Source organism: Leptopilina boulardi, unplaced genomic scaffold (genome assembly GCF_019393585.1).
Source record: "Leptopilina boulardi isolate dan_hultmark-lab unplaced genomic scaffold, ZJU_Lbou_2.1 LbouV2_2, whole genome shotgun sequence".
In the NCBI taxonomy this organism is placed as follows: domain Eukaryota; kingdom Metazoa; phylum Arthropoda; class Insecta; order Hymenoptera; family Figitidae; genus Leptopilina; species Leptopilina boulardi.
Window position 1 is genome coordinate 107,441 of NW_026137751.1, and position 16,820 is coordinate 124,260.

The 16,820-nt window shown below is 34.1% G+C and overlaps 2 protein-coding genes across 2 annotated transcripts in view; both read left to right on the forward strand.

Annotated features, from left to right (window-relative positions):
- The window catches only part of LOC127278228 (furin-like protease 1, isoforms 1/1-X/2), a 780,368-nt gene that overhangs the window by 68,360 nt on the left and 695,188 nt on the right, over positions 1-16,820 (forward strand). The gene's annotated exons all lie outside the window — the stretch shown is intronic.
- Positions 5,614-8,478, forward strand: LOC127278227 (uncharacterized). Its single transcript, XM_051299824.1, has one exon. It carries the CDS (start codon positions 5,614-5,616, stop codon positions 8,476-8,478), a length of 2,865 nt encoding a protein of 954 aa, XP_051155781.1.

The following is a 16,820-nucleotide window of genomic DNA, read 5'->3' on the forward strand; positions in this document are numbered from 1 at the left end:
GAATTGACCAGGGAAAAACAGGAAAAAGCTTTATTGATGGATTTTAAGACGGTTACGTGAAAAACTTGTCTTTTTTCAAAATTCGATAAAGACATAATTTTTATTTAAGACTTTTAGAAAATTGTAAAAACAATTGTATTTCCAAAACGGTTCACAGTTATTTGAAAAAACAATTATCCCACAAAACTAGATTTTAATACTTTTTTTTAAATCTAATAAAAGTGACTGGATGAGTTAAATCCTTCTATAATTAAATTGATGTTGGTACAATAAAAAAATCCTTCCTCTTTTATTTAAATTTTAAATCAATTTTTGTAAATACATAAATTTTTTTTAAATTACTATATATATTATACGACTTGTTACAGTGTGTTTTGTGTTTTAATACAGATATGTTTTTTTATTATAAAAAATATGAAAAAACATTGCGTTGTATAAAAAATTTTGATTTAAAGAATGCAAGAAATTTATTTACAATTATTATAAATAATTTATATTATTATTGACAAATAATTATAAATATAAGCTATGTTAAGAAACACAGTAAACAAGTCACTGGCAATAAGAAATCCACTTGATAAATTTTATATAAAACTACGATGTCAAACATGTCCATCGATTTCCGAAAACGTGTTCGGTAGTTGTGGTCACTAATGTGGAGAATGAGTATCAATAATAAAGATATAATATAGTTCTCCAACGGATAATAAAACAAAGGTTAACAATTAAAACTTGTTACTAAGTATAATATATAATTAACAACTTTATTATCATTTTACATAATGATAATGACAGCACGTGTTACTTGAAAGATTTCTCTAATATGACTAACTAACCTTTTCCGGTCCTCTTAGCAACGGTTGCCAAGTATGGCGTCAGCCCGTATATCTATATATAGTGGGGGAACATAAAGCATTCACCACAATTATATGGGATTTTGGCGTTAATATTTAAAAATGTTTTTTTTATAAAATGTCCTCAGAAGTATTCCTATATTCTTATGCGTGTTCCCAAATAATAAAAATATACTGGACTATTATAATGTTTAAAAATTACTTTATTGAAATTAAATGTATGTAATAATTTAAGTCGTCACTCAAGCGTTGTCCCGTACGCAGCAGTAAAATTAAAAGGAATTACATATGATATCTCATACTCTTTCTCTCCCCTGGCGGATTGGGTAAACCGAGTTGTAACCGAATTAGATTACGATTCGGTTACGATTCGGTTAAGTTTCGGTCCCTTGTAAAATATTGTCGTTAATCGACGAAATATGTTGTAAATAACTATTAGGAATGGTTAATAGACATTTAGAGTGCTTATTTATGCAATAATAAGAATAAATTAAGATATAATTACTTCATAATAAGTGTTTTAAGTGTACAGTGCATACATTTGTTAAGTTACCATATATGTATATTAGCATCAGCGGCAGCTGTGATACGCGCGTTAAACACTAGATGGCGTTGAAGATTACTTTGTGAATGAATTTCTAAAATTAAACCCTTGAGTGTCAAATGTGTAAGTGAATATATGTTTTAAAAAAATAGATCGTTTTATTAAAACAACTTTTTTTATTTGTACAAATAAAAAATATTTTATTAGGAACAAAAATTTTTTTAATGAAAAAAATTTTTTTTTCTGTCAAAATTAATTTTTCTCCTTTCATTGAGAAAAGAAATATTTTTTTCAGAAAATTTTTTTTTTTTCAAAATTAATATTTCTTATTTTATTGAGGAAAAAAGTTACTTTTTCTCATTTCATTGAAAAAATAAAATTTTTTATTAAGAAAAAAATTTGTTTGTGTAAAAATTAATCTTTTCATTTTATTGTGAAAAAAAAATTATTATTAAGAAAAAAATTTTTTTAGGGAAAAATAGATTTCTTTGTGTCACAATTAATTTTTCTCATGCCATTGAGAAAAAAAATTTTTATTGAGAAAAAAATTTTTTTATATTTATAGAAATGAAAAAAGTTGTTTTAATTAATCGATCTATTTTTTTAAAACTTATATTCACTTACACATTTGACAATCTAAAGTTTAATTTTAGAAATTCATTCACAAAGTAATTTTCAACGCCATCTTATGTTTAAAGCGCAAATCACAGCTCCCGCTGATGGTAATATACATATATGGTAACTCAACAACTGTATGTATTGTACACTTTGTTCGAATGTGAGAGATATTTCTAAATTATAATTAAGCGCCTTTAAATAGGCTAACGTTGTAAGAAGTTTTTCTTCCGATCTGTATTCGGTAATTCTCGGAATTGGTATGCTAATTCGGGGAAATGTTCACCGTTAGTCTGCAAGAGTGCGAGGAAAGCGATAGTCGTTAATTCGACTCAATATATTTAATCTTAATTTATTTCACAAAGTCCCTTTGATGTTTTTTCTCTGAACAATTTTTAATTATTGACAAGTGTCTAATTTTATTAACTTTATTTGTGAGTGGTTTTAGCCGTGAAAACAATTTATTCTTTAATAAATATTAATGTGAGTTTTCTACTTAAATGAACTAGTGAGTGTTATTTAATTATCCAACTATTAATTTAAACGAAAATTAAACATGGTCCTTCGAGCCGGATCAATAAAAAACAATTTATCAAAAGTGGTGTAAACTCAACTATTCACGTGTATGAAAAAACCGTTGAAATGATGCTCAATGATCAGTGACCTTGTCAAACTTTGTGAAGTGTATAGCGTTCCTTGCAAAAAAATACTGTTTTGAGACTGAATATTTATTTCAAATTTGTCGTCAGAAGCTGAAAGGTTTTTTTTTGTTATTGTATTTTTCTTACAAAAATTACCTAAATTTTTGGAACTGTTGGCGGAGTTCCCGCCAAAAGGAGGAAAAGACGCCGCCGAAAACGAGCGGGTTAGCCGCCAAATCTAGTGCCTTGAGAGAGGGATAGAAGGAGAAGCAATTACGTCATCACAGAAACGATAAGAAACTAAGCGCGCAAGTTTCTTTGCTATCCTCGTTTTTACTGAGAGGTACTCTCTTTCTCAACTGCCCTCTCCAAACTTACTACGAAGGCTGAAGGTGGAACGATTGCGAGTGGGGACAAGTCAGTCTTCTTCAGATACTCCTACAGTCAATCAATTTTGGATAAGTACACATGTACCTGCTTATTTGAGAAAAACTTTGTATGCTTCGTTTGATGAAAAGTCGAGAAATATTTCTCCACTTCTTTTCAGTCTTAATTTTAATTAATGATTAACTCTTGCAGATTCTTCTTTTTTTTAATTTATAAGCTCCTTTTTCCTTTAAAATTTTAAAATGGAAGCTACTCTTATTGAAATAGAAAACTTATATCAAATAATTTCGCGCACCGAAGTCAATTTTAGAAAAATTGGCAAGGCGAATATAAACTCTACAGTCGTAACAGGTCGTTTAACGCTTCTTAATGAACGTTGGAAAGACGCACAAGCGTTAGACTTAAAGTTACATCAAACAATTTCTGTTGCTGATCAAAAGAAAAATGATTATTTTCTAAAGTCTCATTTTCTTAAAGTAGAAGAGGCGTTTTTAAACGCTTTAGATTTTTTGAATACCCAATTACATAATTTAAATGTTGAAGATGATAAGAACGCAATTAACGATTTATCGAAAAGTGAAACTGTACACATAAAATTGCCGCAGATTAGTCTTCCTCAATTTTCCGGTAATTATTGTGACTGGGAAAACTTTCGCGATTTGTTTAATGCTTTAATAATTGAAAATGAGAGTTTGTCTGATGTCACGCGATTACATTGAAAAATGTTTCGGTAACTAATTCAAATTTTTCTAACGCGTGGGATAAATTGAAAACTCGGTATAATAATAATCGAGCCTTAATCACGGCTCAAATTCAATTATTTATAGATATTCCGAATGTTAATAGCAATGTAATAGAAGGTTTAAAAATAATTCGCGACAGTACCAACGAATCATTAGAGGCTTTAAAAAATTTACGACGTCCAGTACCAGAATGGAGTGACTTATTAGTTTTTATTGTAACTAGAAAACTTGATAATGAAACACTTAGGGAGTGGGAAATGCAGTTAGGTGCATCTCCTGATTATCCAACTTATCACCAACTCGATGAGTTTTTATTAACACGAATTCGTGCATTAGAATCAATTCAAATTGCAAAAAATTCTTCTGAGAAAAGTAAAGTCTCAAAATCAAGTTCAGTAAAAAATCATACTGCATCTCCCAATCCCAAGTGTCTCTTTTGCAAAGAGAACCATATGTTGTTTAAATGTTTTCAATTTAAAAGTTTGCCAGTTGATAAACGTAAAGAAATAGCATTAAAAAACCGATGTTGTTTTAATTGTCTCGTGCCTGGCCATAAGCCACAGTTTTGCTATAGTAAAATTAATTGTTCAAAATGTCATCGTAAACACAACACCCTTTTACATTTCGAAACAAAAAATGAGAGTAGTAATAATTTAACCACTACGAGTCAACAAGTAATAGTCAATGAGCAGGGTACTAGTAATGGGAATGAAAATAAGCTCGTTACTAATGCTGTTCAAGTTTCAGTAAAATCACAAGAAACCATTGATTCTTTGAATTCAAAAACAAAAATTTTTTGTAGTACACTTTTGGCGACGGCTCTTGTTAATGTTCAAGTTGAGAGTGGTAAAATACATCAATTTATGGTTCTGTTGGATCAGGGTTCAGAGTATAGTTTTGTTTCGGAAAGGGCTATGAAATTATTAAAACCAAAATATGAACAAATAAGTACATTAATTTATGGCGTTGGCGGCTCGTCGGTTGGTTCCGCGAAGAAGTTGGCGCATTTTCGATTCCTTCCTAATGAGAAAGGATGTAAAGCTTTGAATTTGAAAGCTTTAGTTATGTATAAGCTCACTTCTTATCACCCTCCTTCTAAACCTATTGAATGGGAAAATTCCAATTTAAAAGAATTAAATTTAGCGGATATGGATCCTTTTAAAGAAAAGGAAATTGATTTTATTTTAGGAGCAGATAAGCTTGGAACTTGTTTACTTCCTGGTCTCAAACATAACGTTTTGGGAGGTTTGACCGCACAGTTTATAATTTTTGGGTGGGTCCTTTCAGGTACCGTTAACACTAATCAAGTACCTAAGGTGTTCTCTCTTTCTGTTAATACAATGTCAATTGATGTTCTTCACGAAGATTTAATTCGCTTTTGGCAATTGGAGGAAATTCCAACTGCAAATACTTTAACTGAAGATGAAGTACGGTGTGAAGAACATTTTGTCTCCACTCATCAGCGTGTGAGTTCGGGAAGATACATGGTTTGTTTACCATTTAAAGAGGGTCCACCGATAAATATTGGGAGCTCCTTCGAACGAGCGAGATTAATTCTTAATCGCGTTTTAAATCGCTTATCGGACAAAACAGAACATTTGAGTATGTATCGAGCATTCATGGACGAGTATGTTTAATTAAATCACATGCGTTTAGTTAATTTAGAGGATTCTGGAAATCAAATTGTCTATATACCACATCATAGTGTCGTAAGGGAAAGTAGTTCTACTACAAAACTACGTGTGGTATTTAACGCTTCTAGTCCGACCTGAAATAACACGTCTTTAAATTCACATTTACACATAGGTCCTCGGTTATTGAATGATTTGATGTCGATTATACTCAAGTGGCGCGAATATCGTTACGTTTATGTTGCGGATGCGGAAAAAATGTTCCGTCAAATTTTGATAAACCCTAAGGATCTTGATTATCAGAGAATTTTGTGGCGAGATTCTAAAGGGGAATTACAGGCTTACCAATTGTTAACAGTCACGTATGGAACTGCTTGTGCTCCCTACCTAGCAAATCGCGTAATAAAACAGTTAGCTCAGGATGAAGGTGACCGTTTTCCACTTGCTAAACCTATTTTAAAAGAAAATATCTATGTAGATGCTGTGCCCTTTGGCGCTGATGATATTCCTACAGCTATTGAAACTAAAGTTCAATTATCACCATTAATGGAAAGTGGTGGCTTTCATTTGCGTAAGTGGGTTGTTAATGATGAAGAATTGTTAAAGGGTTGTGCCACTGGTAAACATGAATTAGCTTTGGAATTTCAATCTAATGAGGATAATTCGCTTAAAGTTTTCGGGTTAAGTTGGAATCCGAAAATTGATTCTTTTCAAATAGGAGTCAATTTAGAAACTATTGAATTTCCTACGAAGAGGACAGTTCTTTCTCTCATAGCGAAGTTATATGATCCTCTTGGTTGGATAACCCCAGTAATAGTCACGGCGAAGCTTTTTATGCAAGAGCTTTGGTTGCGGAAGATCGATTGGGATGAGACTTTGCCTTTAGATTTGAAAAAACAATGGTTTAATTTTTATCCTGATTTAATTAGTTTAAAGGATATTGTTATTCCGCGTTGGATAGGTTTATATAAGTCTAATACAACGTGTGAGTTTCATGGTTATGCCGACGCTTCCAATAGAGCTTACGCTGCTTGTATTTATATGCGTTTAATTAATCAATCAGGAATGATTCAGATTTCTTTGATTATTGCAAAGTCCAAGGTTGCTCCGGTTACCCCAGTGAGTATTCCCAGGTTGGAGTTGTGCGCTTGTGTGTTACTGGCCAAACTTTTTAAATTTGTTCTAGAGAATATGAGCAGTAGTAATGTGCCTTGCTTTTGTTATACCGATTCAAATGTTGCTCTAGCGTGGTTAGCAAAGCATCCATCCACTTGGAAGACCTTTGTCGCGAACCGAGTAGTTTTAATTAATGAACTAATTCCGAAAGCAAAATGGCTTCATGTTGCAACCAAGGACAATCCAGCTGATTGTGCCTCAAGAGGTTTATTACCAAATGAGATTGGCAACTTTTCTTTGTGGTGGAAGGGACCATCGTCGCTTTCTAGTCCATATATTGATGTTTTGAAAAGGGGTTCAAAGGAATTAGTAACTACTAATTTAGAATTAAAAACGGTTAAATCAACATGCCTTCAAAGTACTCACAAGAATGATCATTTTTTGTCCTTAATAAGTCAATTTCCGTCTTGGCCGAAATTGCTACGCGTGATTACTTATTGCTTTCGGTTTATAACAAATTGCAAAGGCTCTAAGATCACTAATAAATCGGATTCTCTTTGTTTAAGTAACGTAGAGATCGATCAAGTACGTTTACGTTTAGTAAGATTGTTACAGAGAGAATATTTTGAAAAGGAAATAAATTCTTTGAATAAAAATAAGACAATTTTTGATCGATCAAGTATTAAAAATTTGAATCCTTTTTTGGATAAAACGGAAGTTTTGCGAGTGGGTGGACGTTTGCGTCACGCTCCAATAGGATATGACGAAAGACATCCTATAATTTTACCCAAACATAAATTCAGTGAAATGATAATTTATCATGCTCATATACGATGTTTGCACGGAGGCACACAATTAACAATGCACACTTTGCGTCAGAGTTATTGGATTATTGGAGCAAGATCCTTGGTTAAAACAATTATTAAAAAATGTGTCATATGCGTACGCGAAAAAGCTGCGATAACTCAGCAACTTATGGGGGATTTACCTGAATTTCGAGTAACTCCAAGTCGTCCATTCGCTCATACCGTAGTGGATTATGCAGGCCCCTTTGATGTCAAAACGAGTTCAGGAAGGGGTTACAAAAGTCATAAAGCTTATATTGCGTTGTTTGTTTGTTGTTGTGTTCGCGCTGTTCATCTCGAATTAGTTTCCTATTTAACTTCTATCGCCTTTCTCGCTGCTTTTCAGCGTTTTGTATCGCGACGAGGTAAACCTTCGCACATGTATAGCGATAATGGTAAAAATTTCGTAGGAGCTGCGAAAGAATTAAAGAGGCATTTAAAGGAGTTGAGATGCGATAATGATTTGCGGAATCTGCTGGCAGTCGAAGGTACGTCATGGCATTTTGTCCCACCTAACGCTCCCCACTTTGGTGGACTATGGGAGGCGGGAGTTAAGAGTGTCAAAATCCATTTGCGTCGAATTGTCGGATTACATAAATTTACGTTCGAAGAATTCTCTACTTTGCTCACTCGCATAGAAGCGACTCTGAACTCGCGTCCAATAGCTCCACTTTCCGAAAGTGTAGACGATTTTTCTTATCTTACACCGGGTCATTTTTTAACTGGTACACCTATAACAAGTATACCTGAGCCGTCGCTAGAATTTACTCCGGAAAATAGATTAAATCGATGGGAAACAATTCAACGCATTGCAGAAATTTTTTGGAAAAAATGGGCAATTGATTATTTACATACCTTACAGAAAAGATATAAATGGTCTTCTCTTAAACCTAATGTTTCTATTGGAGATTTAGTTTTATTAAGACAAGATGATCTACCCCCTGCTCATTGGCTTTTGGGACGAATAATTGAATGTCATACGGGACCAGATAATTTAATTAGAGTTGTAAAAGTTAAAACTGCTCATTCTGAATTTGTACGTCCGATTAGTAAATTATGTTTACTTCCTGTTAAATCAGGCACAAATGATGAAATTGTTTAATTTAAGGTGTTATGGCGGGCGGCTAAAACCACAGTTTGTTTAAATATTAAAATTTTTTTTTTTTTTTTTTTTTTTTTTTTGATAATAAATTCCTTCTCTCTCTTTTTTTTGTTGTTGTTTATTTTCGTATAATTACGAGGCGAGCGGTATGTTCGAATGTGAGAGATATTTCTAAATTATAATTAAGCGCCTGTAAATAGGCTAACGTTGTAAGAAGTTTTTCTTCCGATCTGTATTCGGTAATTCTCGAAATTGGTATGCTAATTCGGGGAAATGTTCACCGTTAGTCTGCAAGAGTGCGAGGAAAGCGATAGTCGTTAATTCGACTCAATATATTTAATCTTAATTTATTTCACAAAGTCCCTTTGATGTTTTTTCTCTGAACAATTTTTAATTATTGACAAGTGTCTAATTTTATTAACTTTATTTGTGAGTGGTTTTAGCCGTGAAAACAATTTATTCTTTAATAAATATTAATGTGAGTTTTCTACTTAAATGAACTAGTGAGTGTTATTTAATGATCCAACTATTAATTTAAACGAAAATTAAACACACTTAAAACACTTATTATTGAGTAATTATATCTTAATTTATTGTTATTATTGTATAAATAAGACCTCTAAATGTCTATTTACCATTCCTAATAGTTATTTACAACATATTTCGTCGATTAACGACAATTTTTCACAAGTAACTGAAACGTAACCCAATTCGGTTACATCTCAGTTTACCCAATTTGCCAGGGTCTTCACGCATGACAGAGAAGGATTGTCGTGCGCCGGCTGTTCTATCCTTTTCTCCGCGAGAGAGAAACTTGCGATCTCGCATCTCATTATTGTGCGAGAGAGAACATTACAGGGATTACCTTTACCACGCTACGATCCCCACAGTACTCCACCCAAGTGTAACGATCAATGCAACTGTGCAACAGTGCAAGGAAGATACGGAATTAGTGACATAAAATGGTAAGTCTATATGAAGTTTAAATAATTATTTTAAATAATAAATAATCATTTAGCAAATATAATATAAATAATAATATAATATAATAAATAATGTATGTAATATAAGGACGATCGATCGTAAACATATATAAAAAAATGTGGTTATCACACATATTTAAATAATACTTCGCATTCATATAAAATAACTAAACAATGATATCGCTTAAATTAAATATCGTAGTCGTATCAGTCTTTAGTTACAATTTAAAATGAATTAGCAATTTTTCAACAACTTATTATTTTAAAGTAAAATTTCTATCGATGAGATGTTATTTTTTCCGGAAAGATCGAAAGAAACTTTTTTCTTATTCGTGTACGTTCGTAAAATTGTTGGTCTAGACCTAAATTTATTGTTAATTGGCGAAGTCAAATTTGAATTTAAATTCTTTTTAGCAATTAATGGAATGCTGGATTGATTAGGGACACTAGATGCACCTGGAACACTACTCGAAGTAGAAAGCAATTCTAAAGGCTCTTCACTTGAAAACTCAATAGGACTGTCGCTGTCACTGAGAGCAAAATACGCGGGCTTTAAATTCTCTACCGAAATTTGTTTATTGATACCATTAAGCTCTACCTCAAAAACTCTGTCCGATATACGTTTAATGACCTTATGCGGACCTGAGTATGGACATTCCAAAGCTTTTTAATTTGGACCAACTTTAACAAACACGTGGGAACAAGAGTACAAATCTTTGAAAAAGAAAATCTTTCTCTTGTGCCTGTGCTCGACCGGCACTGGCTTAACCAATTTCATATGTTCCCGAAATTCTTCTATGAAGATTTGACGATTCGCGGAAAAATCTTCCGGAATAACAAATTCGCCCAGTATTCTGAGGGTGGTACCGTAGAGGTACTCAACCGGCGATGTCCCCGAATCCAAAACATTATTTCTAAGTCCCAACATGACTGTGGAAAGCGAATGAATCCACTTAAGGTTATTGTGGCACATAATTGCAGCCTTAAGCGTGCGGTGCCAACGTTTAACCAATCCATTTGCTGCAGGGTGATAAGGTGTCGTTCGAATCCTATTGCAACCAGAAATTTTTAACAATACAGAAAACAATCTCGACTCAAATTGGCTACCCTGGTCTGTTGAGAGAGTCTCAGGCGAACCAAAACGAAAGATTCAACAGTTGAAGAATGCACGGCAAACAGTCATCGCCTCTATATTTTTTAGTGCAACGGCTTCAGGCCAACGAGAAAACCTATCTATCAATGTGAGACAATACCTGTAGCCTTCACATTCCGGTAATGGACCGATGATATCCATATGAACGTGTCGAAAACGACTATCCGGAGCAACAAATTGAGAAGGAAGCAGTATATTATGTCTCGAGACTTTTGATCGCTGGCAATAAAGACAAGATTGACACCACCCCTTTATGTCCCTGTTCATGCTATGCCAAACATATCTTTTTTGTATTAATCTAGTAGTGAGCTTTTCCCCAGAATGAGCAGTATTATGGAGAAGATTAAACATTCGCCTTCGCATGGAAGAAGGAATGTATGGACGAAGATTATCACCTGACACATCACAAATTAGTGAAGTGTTATTCCAGTCGAATCTTTTCAATTTTAAAGAAGTAGTATTGTTATTGGAAATTGCTTTTAACTCCTCATCGACGATTTGAGCTTGTGAAAGCTCCTTTAGATCAATTTCCGTGGGGAAGCTAATCACATCTGCGCGAGATAAGGAATCGGCCACTACATTAGTCTCACCTGGAAGATACTCATTCACGTTTGTGAACTCTGATAAAAAAGAAAGTTGTCTTTGTTGTCTAAGTGAAGCTTTTTCCGTGCTTTTCTGTAAAGCATAAACTAAAGGTTTATGGTCTGTGCAGATTGGCGGCTTCCATAAATGATGTCACAGGATTTTCGGACATTTTCGACCCCCCCTCCCCTATGTCACAATTTGTCACATTTTTCCAGACCCCCCCCCACCCCTATGTCGCGTCACAATATTCAAAACAGTTATTTTTCATGAAAAAAATCTTTTTTCAATAAATAGTAATTTAGTTATTTTAAATAATCCCTCAACTAATGAATTTGCTTATTTTTCAAGCATTTTTAATGCAAATATACTTGCAAAAGAAAATCAGGACAAAATTAATAATAATTGCGCACTAACTGTATTCTGAATTTTCACAATTGTATTCGAAAACAAATATTAATTTTTATAAGTTCTGATTACATTATTATTATTTTTAGAGCTATAAAAATAATTCCTATGAATTTTGTTTTAAACATAAAACTAACTATAACTATAAAGGTTAAGCCTTGAGCTTACTTTAGAATACACATAAATGCAAAGTGCGAGAACTGTGATCGCACATAATACACAATGGTAGAAGAATAATTTACGTAGGCAACGTACTGACTTACGTTCTCGGCAGGCAGCCGAGCTGGGAGCATACCTTAAGGTGACGCAAGATTCAGATGCGCCGAATCAAAAAACGGCGCGCTTTATGAAAGATATTTAAATTTCACGAAGTAAAAAAAATTGATTTCTTTAGTTAAATGAAAGTTACTTTTAAAGTAAATTCGTGATGTCACATTTTATGAAACACCCCCCCCATCCCTGTCACAAACTGTCACAATTTCGTACACCCCCCTCTCCCCTAAGCCTGTGACATCATTTATGGAAGCCGCCATTGTAAATTCGTGACCTTCTAGGAAGTAACGTAAGTATTTAACGGCTTCATAAATTGCAGTTAACTCTCGATCATACGCACTATACTTAGTTTGCGCTGTATTAAATTTTCGTGAGAAAAAAGCTAAAGCACGCCACGCACCATCCAAAAATTGCTCTAAGGCTGCTCCCATCCCTAAGTCTGAAGCGTCCGTTACCAAACGTGTGGGAGCTTCAGGAGAAGGAAAAGCCAGAAGTGTAGCTTGAGCAAGAGCTTCCTTTAATGCGACGAAGGCCTTTTCGGCTTCAGGTGTCCAATTAACTTCACGCTTGTCATTTTTGCGTGTGTCATGTAAAAAGGCGTTCAAAGGTCGCTGTTTTTGGGCGGCATGAGGAAGATTACGACGATAGAAATTAACTAAACCTAGAAAACGTCTAAGTTCATTTGTAGTGCGCGGTTTTTCAAAATCTTTTATCGCTTTGACCTTCTCTGCAGTAGGCCGAGAACCGTTTTGATCGATGTGATGGCCTAAAAATTCAAATTCCGTTTTACCAAAAATGCATTTGTCTAAGTTAAGACTTAAAGAGTATAATTTTAATCTACTAAACACAATGTTAAGATGATCCTCATGCTCCTTCATATCGCGGGGCGCTATGAGGATGTCATCTAAATAAACAAAAACAAAATCCAAATCTCCTAGGGCCTTAAACAGGTACCTTTGGAATGTTTGTCCTGCATTCCGCAAGCCAAATGACATGCACAGGAACTCAAATAGTCCAAAGAGGGTAGTTACCGCCGTTTTAGGTACATCGTCGGGGAATACAGGAATTTGATGATTCGCCGCGTGTAAGTCAATTTTCGAAAAGATTTTTTTATTACGAAGGTTCATAGTAAAATCAGAAATGGTAACACTATTCAACATTCTGTAATCCCCACATACTCTCCACTGACCATCTGATTTCTGGACCATGTGAATAGGGGATGCGTCAGTGCTACTAGAGGCTCGACATTTACCAGAATCAATCATGGATTTAAAGTGTGCTTTTGCTGCAACTAACTTGTCCGGAGAAAGTCTACGTGGACGCTGCGAGACAGGAGGACCATTTGTTACAACGTGGTGTAATATACCATGAGTAAAAGGTTGTTTGTCATTTCCCGGGTTCGTAATTTCAGGATAATTTAATAAAATTTGATAAAAACGACTTGATTTGTCAATTGAACTAATATCTGTTATAGAAGCGATTTTAACTTTACATTTAGTTTCACTGCCTGAATGTGCATCTGTGAGTTAGCGATTCTTGATATCAACCGATAATCCAAAGTGGTTCAGAAAATCGGCACCGATAATGGGATAAGGCACTGATGCTATGCAAAAATTTAATGGAAAATTCGAACGAAGACTCAAATCAATTGATAATACACGCTCAGCAAATGTATTTATCTGCGAATTGTTTGCAGCATAAATGACATGGTTGGTGGGGGTAAGTTTATCTTGTGAATTTGCAGGAATTAAGGAGAGATCCGAACCGGTATCTATCAAGAATGTTAATCCTGAAATACGATCATTAATGTGTAAACGTTTAGAAGAAATAACATTATCAGTTAAATGAACTACACGCGGCTTGCTCAGTTTCCCGAAGAAGAGGTACTTAGTTGCAAGATGCAAGGTGGTACACACCTACGAGCATTATTGACAAATTTGCTGTGATAGAAGCATAAAGAATTCTCTTTTTCATTGAAATTATTTTTCCTGCCATAATTATTGTTATTAAAATTTTTATTTTTCAAATTCGAGTTATTTTCGTTACTGAAATTTCTTTTTTCTGACTTGCTTCTGTTTCTTTTTTGATAAAATCCTGAGCGTTGATTAGGACGGAATCTATTCTGGGCGGAAATTGCATCGACCTTGGCGGACAATGCGTCGATTCTTTGAAGCAATTCATCGTTGGAATTTCGTACGACTGCGGACGTGCAAGAAGAATTCTGACCGGCTATCTCAACGAAACGATCGGCTAATTCGGCTAATTTATTTATGTCCGTTACGTCGACCAACGCTAATGCTGATCTGCAGTTGCTTGGTAATTGATCAAGAAAAACCGTTCTGATAACCTCGTCGCTACATTTATCCTGACTAAGGTTTCGGATGCGACTAAGGATTAAGGAAGGTTTCCCTTCACCGGACAATTCGCCCTTTAATAATTGTCTGAGACGCGATTCCGAGGATACCGAAAAACTTGCAATAAGGCGTTGCTTTATTTGTCTATATAAATCTGGAGGGGGTACTTCTTGAGTGATAATGTCGCTGATTGTCATTATTGTCTCTAAATCCAACGCGGCCATTACTGCCCCAGCCTTGGTTCTTTCTGTTTGAACGCCGGTATAATCGAAGAGTAATTCTACCTCAGCAAACCAAACATTAGGTTCATTAGGATAAAAACCTGGCAACTTAAGAATCTGCCTAATTCTATCTCTGTTCTCCGTATTGTTTCCGGGGGGACCACCGGCGATCGTTTCCCCCTCCCCGGCACCATCATCAGTCAGGTCATCGCTATTGAAATTACGTGCCATTTTTAAAAGTGTTCGGTCCAGCAAGGGAACAAGAGAAAAAAATTTAAATTATACTAATAAATCAAACAACTTTAAATTTTACTAAGGTAAAATTTCATCTTCATTTTCATCTTTCATTTTCGGCGTTCATTTGATTAAACTCTACTTTATAAATGTAATAATTAAATTTTAAATTTCAAGGACATACACAGAAAAATTTTTAATTCTTTAAAAAAAATCAGAATTTGTCGTTTTTTAAATATATAATACGCCTTATTTGTGCCCAATGACAGCTCTCGATCGCTTAATGCTTCAGCAATGCCAATGCGAATTAAACAACAGGTCAGTAAACGTCTCAAAAAAAACTTTAAAAAAATTTTTTTCTTATAAAAAATAAATAAATAAAATATAATTATTTTAAATAAATAAATAAAATATAATTATTTTAAATAAATAAATAAAATATAATTATTTTAAATAAATAAATAAAATATAATTATTTTTGTATAATAACTCGCTCAATGATTTGCAGGATGTTCCAGGTGCCTCCAATGACCATGTCAAATGACAGTACAGACCAAAATACAAAAAGACAAGTTGTCAACAATTTATACAAATTTTTTAAAAAATTGTTTCTATGGACGATATTATAAAAAAATAAAATAAATAGTTCCTAACAATCAACAACACACCAGGTAATATTTTTATTTTGTAAAGAAAAGAAAAAAAAATTTAAATTAAAAAAAATAAAAGTAAAAAAAATTTTCAATATACAATTATTACTTGTAGACGCGTCGCAATTGAAGTTGGTCGGGAACCACTGTTTACTCACATAATTACCCCAACAATTTTTACGTCCATGGTAAGCTTCTGTTGATTTGAAAATAGACTTCGAAGATGCTTCGACTTATTTCCAAGAGACTGGTTTGTATCAAAATATCCACTGCTTCGACCTCTCCGTCACCTTGTAGCTGATAATGCTTCCTCGGAGTGATCAAAATGGCGGTCAGGAACCCGTCAAACAAAGATATTTACAATTTTTAGGGGAGGGAAACTGTTACTGCATCAGGTGAAAAAGAACGAAACGTACCTGTAGCATGGGCTCAGAATATAATGCCCATGTGCCGTTTCCCAAAGCGAGAAAAAAATTGTTGTCTCAGGAACAAACTCAATGTAAAATGTCCTGTTTCCTTTTTTTATTTTATAGCGGAACTGTATTTGTAATCCGTGTGGATGTTGTTTTAAATGGTCTCAAAAAAAACTGATCCTGGACAGGAATAACCTTGTAAATGTTGCGGAAAGCTTCCTGTGATCGTCCACCCCCGGGACCCGCTAAAAAAATTTGGTGAGTGAATAAAAAAATTTTTTATTCTAAAAAATAAAATTTTGTTCAGGAAGAGATTTTTTTTTGTTTTTTTTTGTCAGTGATAAGAAAAGGAAAGTGTTAAAAAGAGTGTTTTTTTAAATATTTATAGGACGGAAAACAAGAAAGGAAAAATGTGCTCCTGCTGTCTCCAATATGGCGTCCTTTGATGAGGCGTCCCTCAACTTTGTCTCCAAAACGTGCTTGGATACTTTATTTTCAGCCACAAAGTCCGAGATTTTTTTTTAAATTTTTACACTAAACACTTCCTTGATTTTTTTACTAAATGTTTCTCATCACTATCACAACTTTTCCGTTACGATGCACGAGATACACCTCGATTTATTCCCGTGCACGTGCCAGTCGGGGTCACCACTATGGGATTTTGGCGTTAATATTTAAAAATGTTTATTTCATAAAATTTCCTCAGAAGGATTCCCATATTCTTATGCGTGTTCCCAAATAATAAAAATATACTGGACTATTATAATGTTTAAAAATTACTTTATTGAAATAAAATGTATGTAATAATTTAAGTCATCACTCAAGCGTGGTCCCGTACGCAACTGTACAATTAAAAGGAATTACATATGATATCTTATACTCCTTCTCTCTTTACGCATGAGAGAGAAGGATCGTCGTGCGCCGGCTGTTCTATCCTTTTTCTCCGCGAGAGAGAAACTTGCGATCTCGCATCTCATTATTGTGCGAGAGAGGACATTACAGGGATTACCTTTACCACGCTACGATCCCCATAATTATGTGTAGAATTGCCACAATGTGATCTTACCCTTA

Coding starts and splice junctions, on each gene's coding strand:
- LOC127278227 (XM_051299824.1), top strand. CDS start 5,614: ATGTCGATTATACTCAAGTGGCGCGAATATCGTTACGTTTATGTTGCG.